The 14,111-nt window shown below is 34.7% G+C and overlaps 1 protein-coding gene across 1 annotated transcript in view; it reads left to right on the top strand.

The window, feature by feature from the left end:
- Positions 1–14,111, top strand: part of ATP7A (ATPase copper transporting alpha) — a 164,029-nt gene that overhangs the window by 114,396 nt on the left and 35,522 nt on the right. The window contains exons 5-10 of the mRNA XM_003800452.3: positions 3,437–3,643; positions 7,358–7,521; positions 8,822–8,983; positions 10,360–10,436; positions 10,931–11,156; positions 12,960–13,193. Of these exons, the coding sequence (XP_003800500.1) occupies positions 3,437–3,643; positions 7,358–7,521; positions 8,822–8,983; positions 10,360–10,436; positions 10,931–11,156; positions 12,960–13,193 (1,070 nt within the window). The remainder of the gene's footprint in view (positions 1–3,436; positions 3,644–7,357; positions 7,522–8,821; positions 8,984–10,359; positions 10,437–10,930; positions 11,157–12,959; positions 13,194–14,111) is intronic.

Here is a 14,111-nt window from a genome sequence, read left to right as displayed (position 1 = left end):
CATCACAGCTCACAGCAACCTCCAACTCCTGGGCTCAAGAGATTCTCCTGCCTCAGCCTCCCAAGTAGCTGGGACCATAGGTGCCCGCCACAATTCCTGGCTATTTTTTTGGTTGCAGGCATCATTGTTGTTTTGGCAGGCTCCGGCTGGATTTGAACTCACCACCTTAGGTGTATGTGACTGGAGCCTTAGCCACTTGAGCCACAGGCACCAAGCCAATATTTGTTATTTTGTGTCTATATATATATGTATATATATTTTATTTAGTGTAATGTTTCCAGTGTTCATCCATGTTATAGTATGTATCAGAACTTAATTATTTTTATTATTGAATAACATTCCATTATATGGATGCATCACATTATTGTTTCTTCATCAGCTGATAGAAATTTGAATTGTCTCTACTTTTTGGCTAATTTAAAAAAATGATGATATGAACATTTGTGTTCAAGTTTTTACATGATCATATGTTTTCATTTCTCCTGGATGTATATGCCTAGGAGTAGAATTGCTAGGTCATCTGGTAACTCTGTGTTTATCTTTTTTGAGCAATGGTCACACTATTTTCCAAAGTAGCTGCACCATTTTATATTCCCACCTCAAATTCTCACTTTAATATAGAAAATCCCAAAAGAGGTTTTGTGCTCTAAAAGAAATAGACTGTTCTCTGTTAGAAAACACATACAGAATACTAAATTGTGAAAGAGTCTCTAGTACCAAAAGTCTTAACAAAGTATAGGAAAAACCATAATTGTAAAAGGAAATAATTATGAAAACAGAAAAAAACTTAAATAGAAAACACTGGAATGCAACTGTATCAGGTAACCATAAAAATGAGTAAAATTAGTTTCAGAAAAATTTAGTTTTATCTACCGCCATTGAGAATTTTTAGAAATTTTTAAAATCATGGTGTTTGAAATTATATCAGTTCTACATTTTAGTACTTCATAATATTGGATAGTCCTTCAGAGTTTCTGTTATACGTATTAAAACATTTTGGCACATATAATGCATTATGTTGTCAATGATGGACATCAGTATCACTAAAACAAGTTACATTATAATATTCCTGTTGGTGGCACCCAATGTGGTACTCAAACCCACGACTCTGGGGTTAAAAGTCCCATGCTCTACTGACTGAGCTAGCTGGGCTTAGGGAGATTGGTCCAGTGGCCTGCGGAATCTTCTTTACAGATTCCTCCTCTATGTTTTCCTCACATGAGGCACCATTTATCAGTGGTTCCCCTGGTGGTCCAGTGGTTAGGATTCAGCGCTCTCACCACCATGACCTGGGTTCATTTTCTGGTGAGGGAACAACTGAATTATTCCTATGCCTCTTACATATAGGAACCCAAATATAATCAACTTATGTAACATATGATATAAAGCTGATAGTTTTCATGTTCAAATCTAGTATTTGTCATCACACTAAGCATAAACTTTCAGACTGGACTGAAGATGAAATTTTTTCTATTCACTTGGGTCTATATTTTTACATCTTGAAGTATGGTTCTCAGGCCAGTAGCAACAGCAGCACCTGGGAGTTTGTTAGAAGTACAGATTCTGGCTTGGCGCCTATAGCTCAACCGGCTAAGGCGCCAGCCACGTACACCTAAGGTGGTGGGTTCGAATCCCCAGCCCGGACCCGCCAAACAACAATGACGGCTGCAACCAAAAAATATCCGGGCGTTGTGGGGGGTGCCTGTGGTCCCAGCTACTTGAGAGGCAGAGGCAGGAGACTCGCTTGAGCCCAGGAGTTGGAGGTTGCTGTGAGCTGTAATGCCACGGCACTCTGCCCAGGGGGACAGCTTGAGGCTCTGTCTCAAAAAAAAAAAAAAAAAAGAAGTACAGATTCTGTGGCTCATTGTAGACCCATTAAATAAATATCTGCATTTTAATTTTAATGAGCTCTCCAGATAATTCATATGACCATTAAAATTTGAGAACAGTGAGTGGTCTAAATAATTTTCTGCATTGACCTCTATGAATAAAATTTATGAATTAAATCTATGTTAACTTTGTTTACACAGACAAGTCCAGGAGCTTGATTTAATGTGATAATAATACCAGTCATGCACCATATAATGATGTTTTGGTCAATGATGGACCACATATACAATGATGGTGATCCCACAAGTTTAATAATGGAGCATATATATATTTAAGCCTGCTATATGTCACTTGTTATTGACATTGTAGATCAAGAATGGGAAATGACTGATATTTACTAATGGTATTGGTATATTTGGTTTTCCATATGAAAAAATACATGTAAAAATAAATATACCATCTAGGTTTGTTTGAATATACTCTATGATATTCAAACTTAAATTGCCTATCAGTGCATTTCTCAGAGCTTATTCCCATTGTTTATGTGACAAATGACTGTATCATATTAAATAATAATATTTAAAATAACTAACATCTTATGTGGTTTATCTAACAAGTATGAACAGAGCAAGAGCAACTTACAAATTATCTTAGGTCATTTCAAAGATTAACTTGAACAATAGAAGAAATTTTGATCAGACTGTGAAGTGGAATTTAAGAGTAGTAATCAGTCTCTGGCACTGTTTAGATAGCATCTAACCAGTCCTCAGTAACCATGAATGCAGCATGTTAAATGATTTAACAGTTTCTTTTACTTTAGCTTACTATTGTTAAGGACCCTTAGAATCAGGTCGTTTTTTTGTTTGCTTTGGTTTTTGAGATAGATTCTCCCTTTGTTGTCAAGGCTAGATGCCATGGTGTCAGCCTAGCTCATAGCAACCTCAAACTTCTGGGTTCAAAAAATCTTCCTGCCTCAGGCTCCCGAGTAGCTGAGACTACAGGCCTCTGCCACAATGCCTGGCTAATTTTTCTATTTTTAGTGAAGATGGGGTCTTATTCTTTCTCAGGCTGGTGTCAAAAACTTGAGCTCAAAGGATCTCCCATCTCGGTCTCACAGAGTGCTAGGATTACAGAGGTGAGCCGCTGCTTCTGGCTGACCCTTGAAATCAGATATTCAGCAAATTATCAGGAGCCTGTTATTTCCCCTGTGTCTGTTAGGGCTCTCAACAAACATTAATGGCCACTTAAGATATTGTGAATTGCCTTAATGCTAGCGTGTAAGTCATCAACATGATGGTAAGTATTCATTATAACAAGAATTATCCATTAACAGACTACTCTCTACCTGGGGTTGGGGGTAGATTTAATGTCTGGAAGAACTATAATTTTGTTCACTCATTTAGCTCAGATTCTCCTGGAAACTGAAATGAGCTGTATTGAAATTGAAAGCCACTGCCTGGGAAAATATAAGGATAAATTCTAGCTGAGGGCTAATAGAACCTTGCTGGTTTTAAAGGAAGGGATTGGCAGTACCTGGAGATAATGTATTGTGATGTCTGATGAGTGTGTGGCTAGAAAATGAAATGAATCTTTCCCTTTCTACCAGACACAAATGAGCCATTGGTGGTAACAGCTCAGCCTTCACTGGAAATGCCACTTTTGACTTCAACTAATGAATGTCATCCTAAAATGATAACACCAGTTCATGACAAGGACAAAGAAAAGACTTCATCTAAGTGTTACATACAGGTCACTGGCATGACTTGTGCTTCCTGTGTAGCAAACATTGAACGGAATCTAAGACGAGAAGAAGGTGAGACACTCTAAAGTTTGTTGCTTGTTATTTTATGTGCCAGTTTGGGGACTTTGTCCTTTTGATTCTTTGATATGTTTTGTAACCATATTTATGATTCTTGCTAATGCCTCATAAAGACTATCAGTGATGTATGGGAAAACCCTGATTTCCTGATACCCAGTTTTTGTTAGTGTTTTGTTCCCTTAGATAAAGTTTTTGTCTTGTTTAACTTGTGACCCCATTTTTATGTCCATGAAATTTTTAGAAAGATAACAGAAGGATATATACACGATTACTATTCTTTACGAACCTTACCTATGTTGGATTTAAGAAACTTAAAACTTCTTTTAAAGCTGTGCTTAAAACCGACAACTAGAATCCATAAGAGTTTCAGTATTACCATATTCAGACCAAGAACTAGGCCAAAAACAAGTGTGTTTATAATTATATTGTTCTTGCTTGTGGTACAAATGTTCAGAAGTTCTTTAATATTTCGTATAAGTTTAAATTTTAGGATATCAAGTCTTAGAAAACCTATAACACAGTTTTTTTTTTCAGTCTCATTCAGATGATTTAGTTTATAGGCTGGGTATGGTGGTTTATGCCTATAATACCAACACTTTGGGAGCCAGAGGCAGGAGGATTGCTTAAGGCCTAGACTTTGATACCACCTTGGGCAACATAGCAAGACCCCTGTCATTCAAAAAGAAAAGATATTTGCCAGTATAGCATAGCAGATTTGTTAATCATACAGATTATGTGATTGTGTTTAATGACATCAAAGGCATAGATTTGGTACTTAGGCTGCCCTAGTCCTAGGTGTCGTAAAGATATATGCTATTAGTAACAGAGCTGCATAAAGAAGTAGGGATTACTGTAAACTTATCTCCACTATTGAAACAATAACTCAAAGTGTATGTATTAATCACATCACCGTATATATTAAGGGCAGAACATCATTATGACAAAATGCATGGTACCCTGAGCCATCTTCTGTTCAAGATTGTCTGCATTCTGTCATATTTTTCATTCTTCATTTCAATTCCCATTATTTCTAAATGGTAAACAATCAAGGCTAAAGATTTTATTACCTTTTGGTTAATTAAAAAAGAAAAGGTGAGATGTTGCTGGGAAAATGAAAACAAAAAGAAGCTAGCAAGGTTCCTGTTTAATTTAAAAACTATTTTGGAACAATCAAGAAATAGCCTTTTTCATGAGACAAGCAATATGCCAATTAGAAATATTTTCTTAAAAAATCAGTTAAACTGGCTGGGTGCAGTAGCTCATGGCTATAATTCTAGCACTCTGGGAAGCCCCGGTGGGTGGATTGCTTGAACTCAGGAATTCAAGACCAGCCCAAGCAAGAGCAAGATCCTGTCTCTACTAAAAGTAGGAAAAAGTAGCTGGGTGTCATGGTTGGTGCTTATAGTTCCAGCTACTCAAGAGGCTGAGGAAATAGGATTGCTTGAGCCCAAGAGTTTGAGGTTGCTGTGAACTATGAAGCCATGGCACTCTACTGAGGGTAACAAAGTGAGACTCTGTCATAAAAATAAATAAATAAAAATTTAAGAAATCCATTAAACTGATTCTTACAATTACTCTTACTAGCCCCTTTACTACATCCCATCCCTTTTATGCTCTGACCCAATTAGGAATACCATTAGCCTAGTTGGCGTCACTATATTCACTTTATTTTTTTTAATTAAGTAGCATTGGTCTTTCCTCTATTTAGTCTATATTATATTTATGAAAATGAATCTTGAAAGAGTTCTAATTATAATTTGAAGAATTTTTAAATCTAGAATTTGCATAGTATTAAATTTGTATTTCTGAAATTTGAAAAAACATATTTTCACTTCTATTTTAGCTTGGCTATAGATACATTCAAAAGGAATTTTTCCTACTTTCTCTATAACTTTCTTTTGTTATTGACACTTTTCTATAAACTGATCATTTGAATTGTTTGGTACTCACAAAACCCAAAATGTAAGCACTTCATGTAAAAAATTAGATTATATTAGGTACTCTTTTTTCATTAAAAACTATTATTAAATTAATATTTAGTCATTTTTTTTTCTTTTTTTCAAACCTCAGAGTTGTCCTATGGACTGTTTGTTGATCCCCATTCTCTGTCAGGTAACCACCAAATGCTGCATATTCCTAGAAAAGGCTGTTATTTCTGTTATATAAAGTAATTTTCCTCCTGGCAATGACAGTAATAGTTGGCTTAAAGAAGTGGAATGGTAGTTAACAAAAGGTTTGTACCAGTGAATAGCGTGGCTGCCATGAAATGAGCTCCTTTGTTTTGTTGACAAGTTGCATGGCACTTTTTCCCCCCAAGAATAAGAGCTTTATAGATTAGTGTGTGCCAGATAGTAAAACTTGGGAATTTTTGGGCAGCGCCTATAGCTCAAAGGAGTAGGGCGCTGGCTCTGGAGGTGGTGGGTTCAAACCCAGCCCTGGTCAAAAACTGCAAAATAAAACCTTGGGAATTTTAAGAAGCAACTATTATTTGATAACATTATAATTATATATTGGTACATTCTTATAGTCTTTGCTACAACTATAATAATTTTGTAAGTATATGAGTTCCTTTGTCTAGGAGCTCTATGTTATTAACTTCTAAAAATGCTTTATGTTTGGAAGATACAGTCTCAACCAATTGTAATTCATAGGCTTTAGTAGGAACCCAGTTCAAACAAAAATTATTAAATCAATAAACAGTTATAAGTCAATTGTGGAAATATGAATACTGCCTGGATATTTGATGATAATGAAAAAATTATTTTAGGTGTTAAAATGATAGTATGGTCATTTTTAAAGAGTCTTTATCTTTTAGAGATACATATTAAAATTATTTTCTTGGAGACAGGGTCTCACTCTGTCACCCAGGCTGAATCTAGTGGCACAGTCACAGCTTACTGCAACCTTGACCTCCTGGGCTCAACGGATCCTCCTCCCTGAGTCTCTCAAATGGCTAGGACTACAGGCACATGCTACCACATCTAGCTTATTTATTTATTTATTTATTTACTTTAAAGTTTTTGGCCAGGGCTGGGTTTGAACCCACCACCTCTGGCATGTGAGGCCAGCGCCCTACTCCTTTGAGCTACAGGCACTGCCCACTAATTTATTTTTTAAATTTTTCATAGATATGAGGTGTTGTTGTTTTGCCCAGGCTGGTCTCAAACTCCTGGCCTCAACCAATCCTCCCACTTCAGCCTCCCAAAATGCTAGGATTACAAGTGTAAGACACCACGCCTGCCTCATATTTAAATATGTACACATGTAATGATATTATATCTGGAACTTAATTAAGCATAATCTGGGTAGAGAGCAGGGAGTAGAATATGTAAGAATATAGATGAAATAAGATTAGTCAACTATTATTCAATCTGGGTGATGGGTACATCAAGCTTATTATGTTGGTCATACTATATACATATATGTACATGTATATGTGTGTTTGAAAATTTCTATAATAAAAAGTCTAACAAAATAAGATTACCTTTTGAAATTATTTTATTTGGTTTAGGTTCAAGACTGGTATATCAGATCTAAGCAGCTCTCCTAAGGTTAAAAAAAAGATTGATATAAAAGTTAAGTAATAAATTTCTCCAGATTGATTTTAGTCCTTCCACAGTTGAATGAAAAATACTTAAAAGTAATTAGAACATTACTTTTTTTCATAAGAAATGTTATCTATATTGTTTTTCTTATTAATACTCCTAGGAATATATTCTATACTTGTGGCACTGATGGCTGGCAAGGCAGAAGTAAGGTATAATCCTACTGTTATACAACCCCCGATAATAGCAGAGTTCATCCGAGAGCTTGGATTTGGAGCTATTGTGATAGAAAATGCTGATGAAGGGGATGGTGTTTTAGAACTTGTTGTAAGTAAGAATTTTTGTGTGATTAATAAAATTTCCAGGAAAACTATGGCGAGGCTTCATAAATGAGTTCTAAAGGTAATTAAAGGTTGGAAAAATAAGACATATGATGAAAATTATGGAAATGGGAAAATGGAAGGATAAGATATGACGTAATGGTGATCTTCTAGTATGGAACATAAAAAATAATTGTTATAACTATTGAGAACCAAAAAAAGTTTGAATTACTAACTGAAATCAACTTATAAAATATAGTTTGACTTTTATCAAAGAATAAATTCTGGATACATTAAAGACTTTAATTTTATAAATGAAGTCCTAAAACCAGGTGTAAGTCATATTGATTTAAAAAAAGGTATTTTCTCCAACTCAGAAAATCAACAGTTATTTCTTTTTATGGAAATGTGAGCATACATAAGGTTACATGTATTATAAAATTTTAAGAGCAAAAATTTAGCACCAGGCTGGGCTCAGTGGCTCATGCCTATAATCCCAGCACTTTGGGAGGCTAAGACAGGAGAATTACTTGAGCCTAGGAGTTCTAGACCAATCTGAGAAACAGTGAAGACCCATCTCTCCAAAAAAATAAAAAAGGAACAAACAAATAAAACCTGGCCATGCATGGTGGTTCATAATCCTAGCACTCCAGGAGGCTGATGGAGGAGGATTTCTTAAAGCCAAGTGCTTGAGACAACCTGAGCAAGAGAAGAACCCCATATCTACAAAAAGTAGAAAAAGGAGCTAGGTGTGGTGGTTTGTGCTTATGGTCCTAGCTACTCAGGAGGCTGAGGCAGGAGGATTGCTTGAGCCCAGGAGTTTGAGGCTCCAGTGAGCTATGATGAGACCTCTGGTTACCTTTGGACAGAGTGATACTCTGTCTAAAAAAAAAAAAAAAAAGTAAAACCAACCTATATTAAATGTTCTTTAAATAGGAAATGGTTGGATAAATTGAATGTAGACATGTTATACCATATACTACAGCTGGTTAAAAGAAAGTAAAATAGATATTAACTAACAGGTAAAGATCTGTAGGACATATTAACTAGTTAAACAAGACAAGGTGAGTAGTAGTGATAGAAAGAGGAAGACCGTCAATGATATCCAAAGGTGGCACCATATCTTTGTTCAATGTGATATAAAAATGGAATTCTAATGATCATATCTAAAGCATATTAATAGTATAAATAAGGCATCTTGTATGCTAATCCTATGTTAAAAGAGTCCTTTTAAGTTATAAATAATAACTCGTGTTTAAAGGAAGAAAAAGTATATTTCTGAATAACAAAGGCTTTGTCTTTAACAGGTGAGAGGAATGACATGTGCCTCTTGTGTACATAAAATAGAGTCTACTCTTACAAAACACCGAGGTATCTTTTATTGCTCTGTGGCTCTGGCAACCAACAAAGCACATATTAAATATGATCCAGAAATTATTGGTCCCAGAAATATTATCCGTACAATTGAAGTAAGTGCTAAGAATGTGCATTTGTGTTTTCTTACCTGTTCAATCATCACTCCCTTGAATTACTCTGGTTCCCATCAGAGACACTGAAAAAATAACTGGCCCTTTTGACTATTGTAGACAAGATCTATTTAAAAATTTAATGTAAATGTTTCTGCCTTTTATTGTTGGTCTTTGTCAAGAGAAGTTAGTCTCAGTCGAAGGTACATTTGCACTGTTTCATTCCAATTTTAGTATATGTGCTGCTGAAGCAAGCATAGTACATTCACACTGTTAATCAGGGGCAAACTTAAATTAGAACCACACATCACTTGAAAATATTTAGAAATGGAAATTAAGTATAATTTGTTATGAACAAGATTAATGCTAATCACTAAGAAAATGAAGCATCCTGCTAGATACCTTATTATTTCTTAGGTCAAAGTGAAAGAGCTATTTTTAAGTTAAAGTAAAAAATATAAGAGACCATACCCTTTCTTTCTGACAGATTCATCCTATGTTTTTCAATAAATCTTAAGTGGTAACACGTGAATGTGCTTTAGATGTTTCAATGTGCTATAAAATTGGTGTTCTAATAATCTAAAAGATTTAATAGTTCAGATGAGATTTTATTAGTATAGATGACAATACTATTAACATTTTTGTGAAATGAGCATTATTGAATACCTATGACATGCCAGTTACCAAAATAGCAAAACTTCAACTCTTAATTTCTACAACAATGCATCATCTCTTCATTTTGAAAATGAAGAAACCTAGGTTAAGAGAGTTATATTACTTGTCAACAGTCACATAGCTAGTAACTTTAATAACTGGGATTTGAACCTAATTACTCTGACTCAAAAGCTCATGCTTGCTGTTGCTACACTGCCAACAAATTTAAGACAGTGGCATTTTCTCTAGCAATTGAAAACATAAAGTATGTTACTGTCTATGCTCAGATGAATCTTAACTATGTGTAGTTTCCTTTTTATACTTTGTTTTATTAGGAGAAATGATTGTTGGTCGTGTTCTTTTTCTGATAGAACAGGAGTAAAGATTGCATTTGCAAGGCCTTGAATAATATATTTAGTATGATCCTAGTTTTTCTGGTCTATTAATGAGAATCTCTACTGAGGATAATTGAACTTGAGTTAAACTGTTAGTTGAGAAAAATGGGGTAGACATTAAGTAGAATGAAGGAAGTATTCATTTCTTTGATGAAAGTGTGGAAACAAAGGTAATCAAGAACACAAAGCGAGTGTTCCATCCTTTGTATTCCCCAGAATGATCTGCACTCAGTAATTGAACTGAGTTGTTCTTACCATACCATGAGTTGGAATTTCTCTACATAATATTTGTACACTCAGTGAAATAACTTTTCATATGAATTTCTTTAGAGCCTAGGTTTTGAAGCTTCGTTAGTCAAAAAGGATCGGTCAGCAAGTCACCTAGACCATAAACGAGAAATAAGACAGTAAGTACTTTTGGAGTATGGGTAAAAAAAAAGATTCTTACTCCTCATTACAAATTTGACATCTTTTTAGCATGTTAGTTTTTATGGTATTATCCTTATATTGGGCAGAGTGGTTACAACTAATACACAGAATCTTTAGCCATGGCCTGATGTACATAGAATCTTTAGCCATGGCCGTCATGGTGGCTCACACTATAATCCTAGGACTCTGAGAGGCCAAGGTGGGTAGATTGCTTGAGCTAAGGAATTTGAGACCAGCCTGAGCAAAAGCAACCTGTCTCTACTAGCCAGATATTGTGGTAGGTGCCTGTAGTCCCAGCTACTCAGGAGGCTGAGGGAAGGGATCTCCTGAGCCCCAAGAGTTAGAGGTTGCTGTGAGCTATGACGCTACAGCACTCTACCCAGGGAACAGAGAATCTGTCTCAAAAATAAAAAGAATCTTTATCCATTAGCTACTTACAAAATGATTTTTTTCTTATTTTTTTCCATATAAGATGGAGACGGTCCTTTCTTGTAAGCCTTTTTTTCTGTATTCCTGTTATGGGGTTGATGATATATATGATGATTATGGACCACCACCTTACAACTCTTCACCATAATCAGAATATGAGTAAAGAAGAAATATTCAGCATTCATTCTTCCATGTTTCTGGAGCGCCAGATCCTGCCAGGATTGTCCATTATGAATTTGCTATCCTTTTTATTATGTGTACCTGTACAGGCAAGTGAAATGTTAGCAAATTATCTTTCTTAATAATGTAAAATAACTAAAATGTGGCATGCAAGTTTATTTTCAATTACAAAATAGATATTAACCAGAAGTCTGATCTTTTTATGCTAGATGTTTTACAAAAATAACCTTAAACTGAGAAGTTACCATATGTTGCCCATATAATGTGTACCCGCATATTTGTCCCAAACTTTCAGGAAAAAAAATCCTTTGTTTTAATTTTTAATTCAAATTTTTATTTGTTTATATTTCGGTACTTATTTTTTGTATTGTAAGCTAATTTTAGTACTTATTTTTTAACATTACAGTATAAGAAATTTTATGTAAGTAAGAAATAATCGCAAACACAAAAACAAATACAAAGTACAAAAAATTTTATGTACAGATAACAAATTTATAATACTTATGCATCATAGAAAGCCAAGAGCTCTTTATCACTGTCAACATCAGAAATATTTAATATCATCATCTTCAATTTTTACCTTGTCGGTGTCTTCTGAAGAGTCACTTTCTTCATCCTGATGTCATCATCCTCAGGTTCATCCATAGCATTACTGATGCTGCATTTTTTAAACAATTCACAACCACTTCCTTCTTGACACTGTTCTATGATCTATCCATCTAATCAAAAACTTGGATGGATGCTTTCTTTATTCTGTCTATAGGTGTTAAATAATTTCCATCTAACTACATCCACGCTGTCCACTCTTTCTTCATTAGGGCCTTAATGGGCTTGTTTACTGACACATCAAGAGGTTACAGTTGACCGGTTAGCCCATCAGGTATCACAGCCAGTTAACTTCATTACTTACCATATTCCAGGGTATTATTTTGTATACGGATATCATTATTGTCTTTTAGAGTTACATGCTTAACCATAAGCATAAATGAAAGAATTAAAAACATTTACATAGATAAAGAATTAGCACTACCCATGTGTAATGTGCACCTTATTTTTCCCTCAAAAATTTGGGCAAAAGTGTACAAATATGTTAGTCAAAGTAAGTAATAGATTTATTATACTCCTGTGAATATTGTTTAATGACATAACAGAGAATGAATTCAAGTCTTATGGATTTGGTATCCATATTTGCTACTATATATGACTTTGTATTTTTTATTTCTCTCTGGAATTTTAGTTCATTACTTTCTGTATATTTTAAACTCTTCTTTTGAGATAGACTTTTACTGTGTAATGGAACACTTCCATCAAATAAATCTGTTCCTTCATCTGATCCTTTTAAAAACCAACAATGATTAAAAAAATCTTAGTTCATTTCTGTACACTGATAAACTTTCCAGTTATGTTTACAAACAAAAATAGTGAACAGGTCTGATAGTTTGTGAAATATTACTTAGGTTGAGTTTTGGAAAAGGGAGTGAGTTTTATGTGGAAAATTCTTGACAAAACAGTGTAGTACTTCCCTTAATTCTTGCTTTTGCAAGCCTCAAAAAGAAATATCCAAGAACTATCTGACTTTCTTTGTATTGTGGAATATCTATTGCATTGTGAAGAATAGTGCCCAAGAACTTGTACAGCAATTTGAATCACTCTCTTTACACACATCTGCTAAAATACAAACAATATTGTTTCAGCTTAAAATTTCCCCTTTGTGTTTATGGATTAGCTAAAATCCAAAAGAAGTAAATACTAATATATTAATATTAGTATGTGAATATTAATTTGTTAAGTTATTAACATATTAATATTTACTTCTTTTGGCTTTTCATATATATATATATATGAATTTCAGCATTTTAACAAGTTCATTGATTATTATTCCTGTGTTGCAGTTTTTCGGAGGCTGGTACTTCTACATTCAGGCTTACAAAGCACTGAAGCATAAAACAGCAAATATGGATGTACTGATTGTGCTGGCAACTACCATTGCATTTGCTTACTCCTTGGTTATTCTGCTGGTTGCACTGTATGAGAGAGCCAAAGTGAACCCTATTACTTTCTTTGATACACCTCCTATGCTATTTGTGTTTATTGCACTAGGCCGATGGCTGGAACATATAGCAAAGGTAAGTAAGAAAGGGTGTCATTTATTAGAATGTTGGGTGGATAAATGACCATAATATTTGTTAGACCAATTGTTGGAAATATATGTTGATTTATATAGTTCACCACTTACTGAAGGAAGTATTTTTTTTGTTTGTTTGTTTTAGGAATATTTTAAGTTAAATGTCAATTTAGATTTTAGAAGATTTATCAAATTTATGGAATTAATCCTTAGGTAGTATATTATGTCCATGTTTGTTTTAAGAGAGAGATGAGTATACATGTGCGTAGAGGGAAATAAAACTCAATAGAAATAAAGCAGGGAGAATAAGTGATGGGTAAAAACCTATCTTACGGATACAGTGAACATTATCTGGGTGACAGACATACTTATTATAATCCTGACTCAAACATTACAAAAGCAATCCATATAACCAAAAACATTTGTACCCATGTAATACATTGAAATTTTTTTTTAAAGAGAGAAAGACATTTGAGCAGTACTTATTTTTTTATTTATATCACATTGTTAATTGAAAAGCTGATGTGACCACATGGTTCATAAATAATGATGGGGCTGGGTGCTGTGGCTCATGCCTATAATCCTGGGGCAGCGCCTATGGCTCAGTGGGTAGGGTGCCGGCCCCATATACCGAGGGTGGCGAGTTTGAGCCTGGCCCTGGCCAAACTGCAACAACAACAACAAAAAATAGCCAGGTGCTGTGGCGGGCACCTGTAGTCCCAGCTACTCGGGAGGCTGAGGCAAGAGAATCACCTAAGCCCAAGAGTTGGACATTGCTGTGAGCTGTGACGCAATAGCACTCTACCGAGGGCGACAAAGTGAGACTCTTAAAAAAAAAAAAAATTGGAAGAGTTTACTAAGAAAGATAATTGGAATTTCCATTTCTGCAAAACTTTATAAAATTGTATTAGACATTTTT

The sequence above is a fragment of the Otolemur garnettii genome, unplaced genomic scaffold, assembly GCF_000181295.1.
Source record: "Otolemur garnettii isolate 467f Iridium unplaced genomic scaffold, OtoGar3 scaffold00175, whole genome shotgun sequence".
NCBI lineage: Eukaryota > Metazoa > Chordata > Mammalia > Primates > Galagidae > Otolemur > Otolemur garnettii.
Note: the sequence above shows the minus strand (reverse complement) of the source record. Positions and strands in the feature narration are given on the sequence as shown.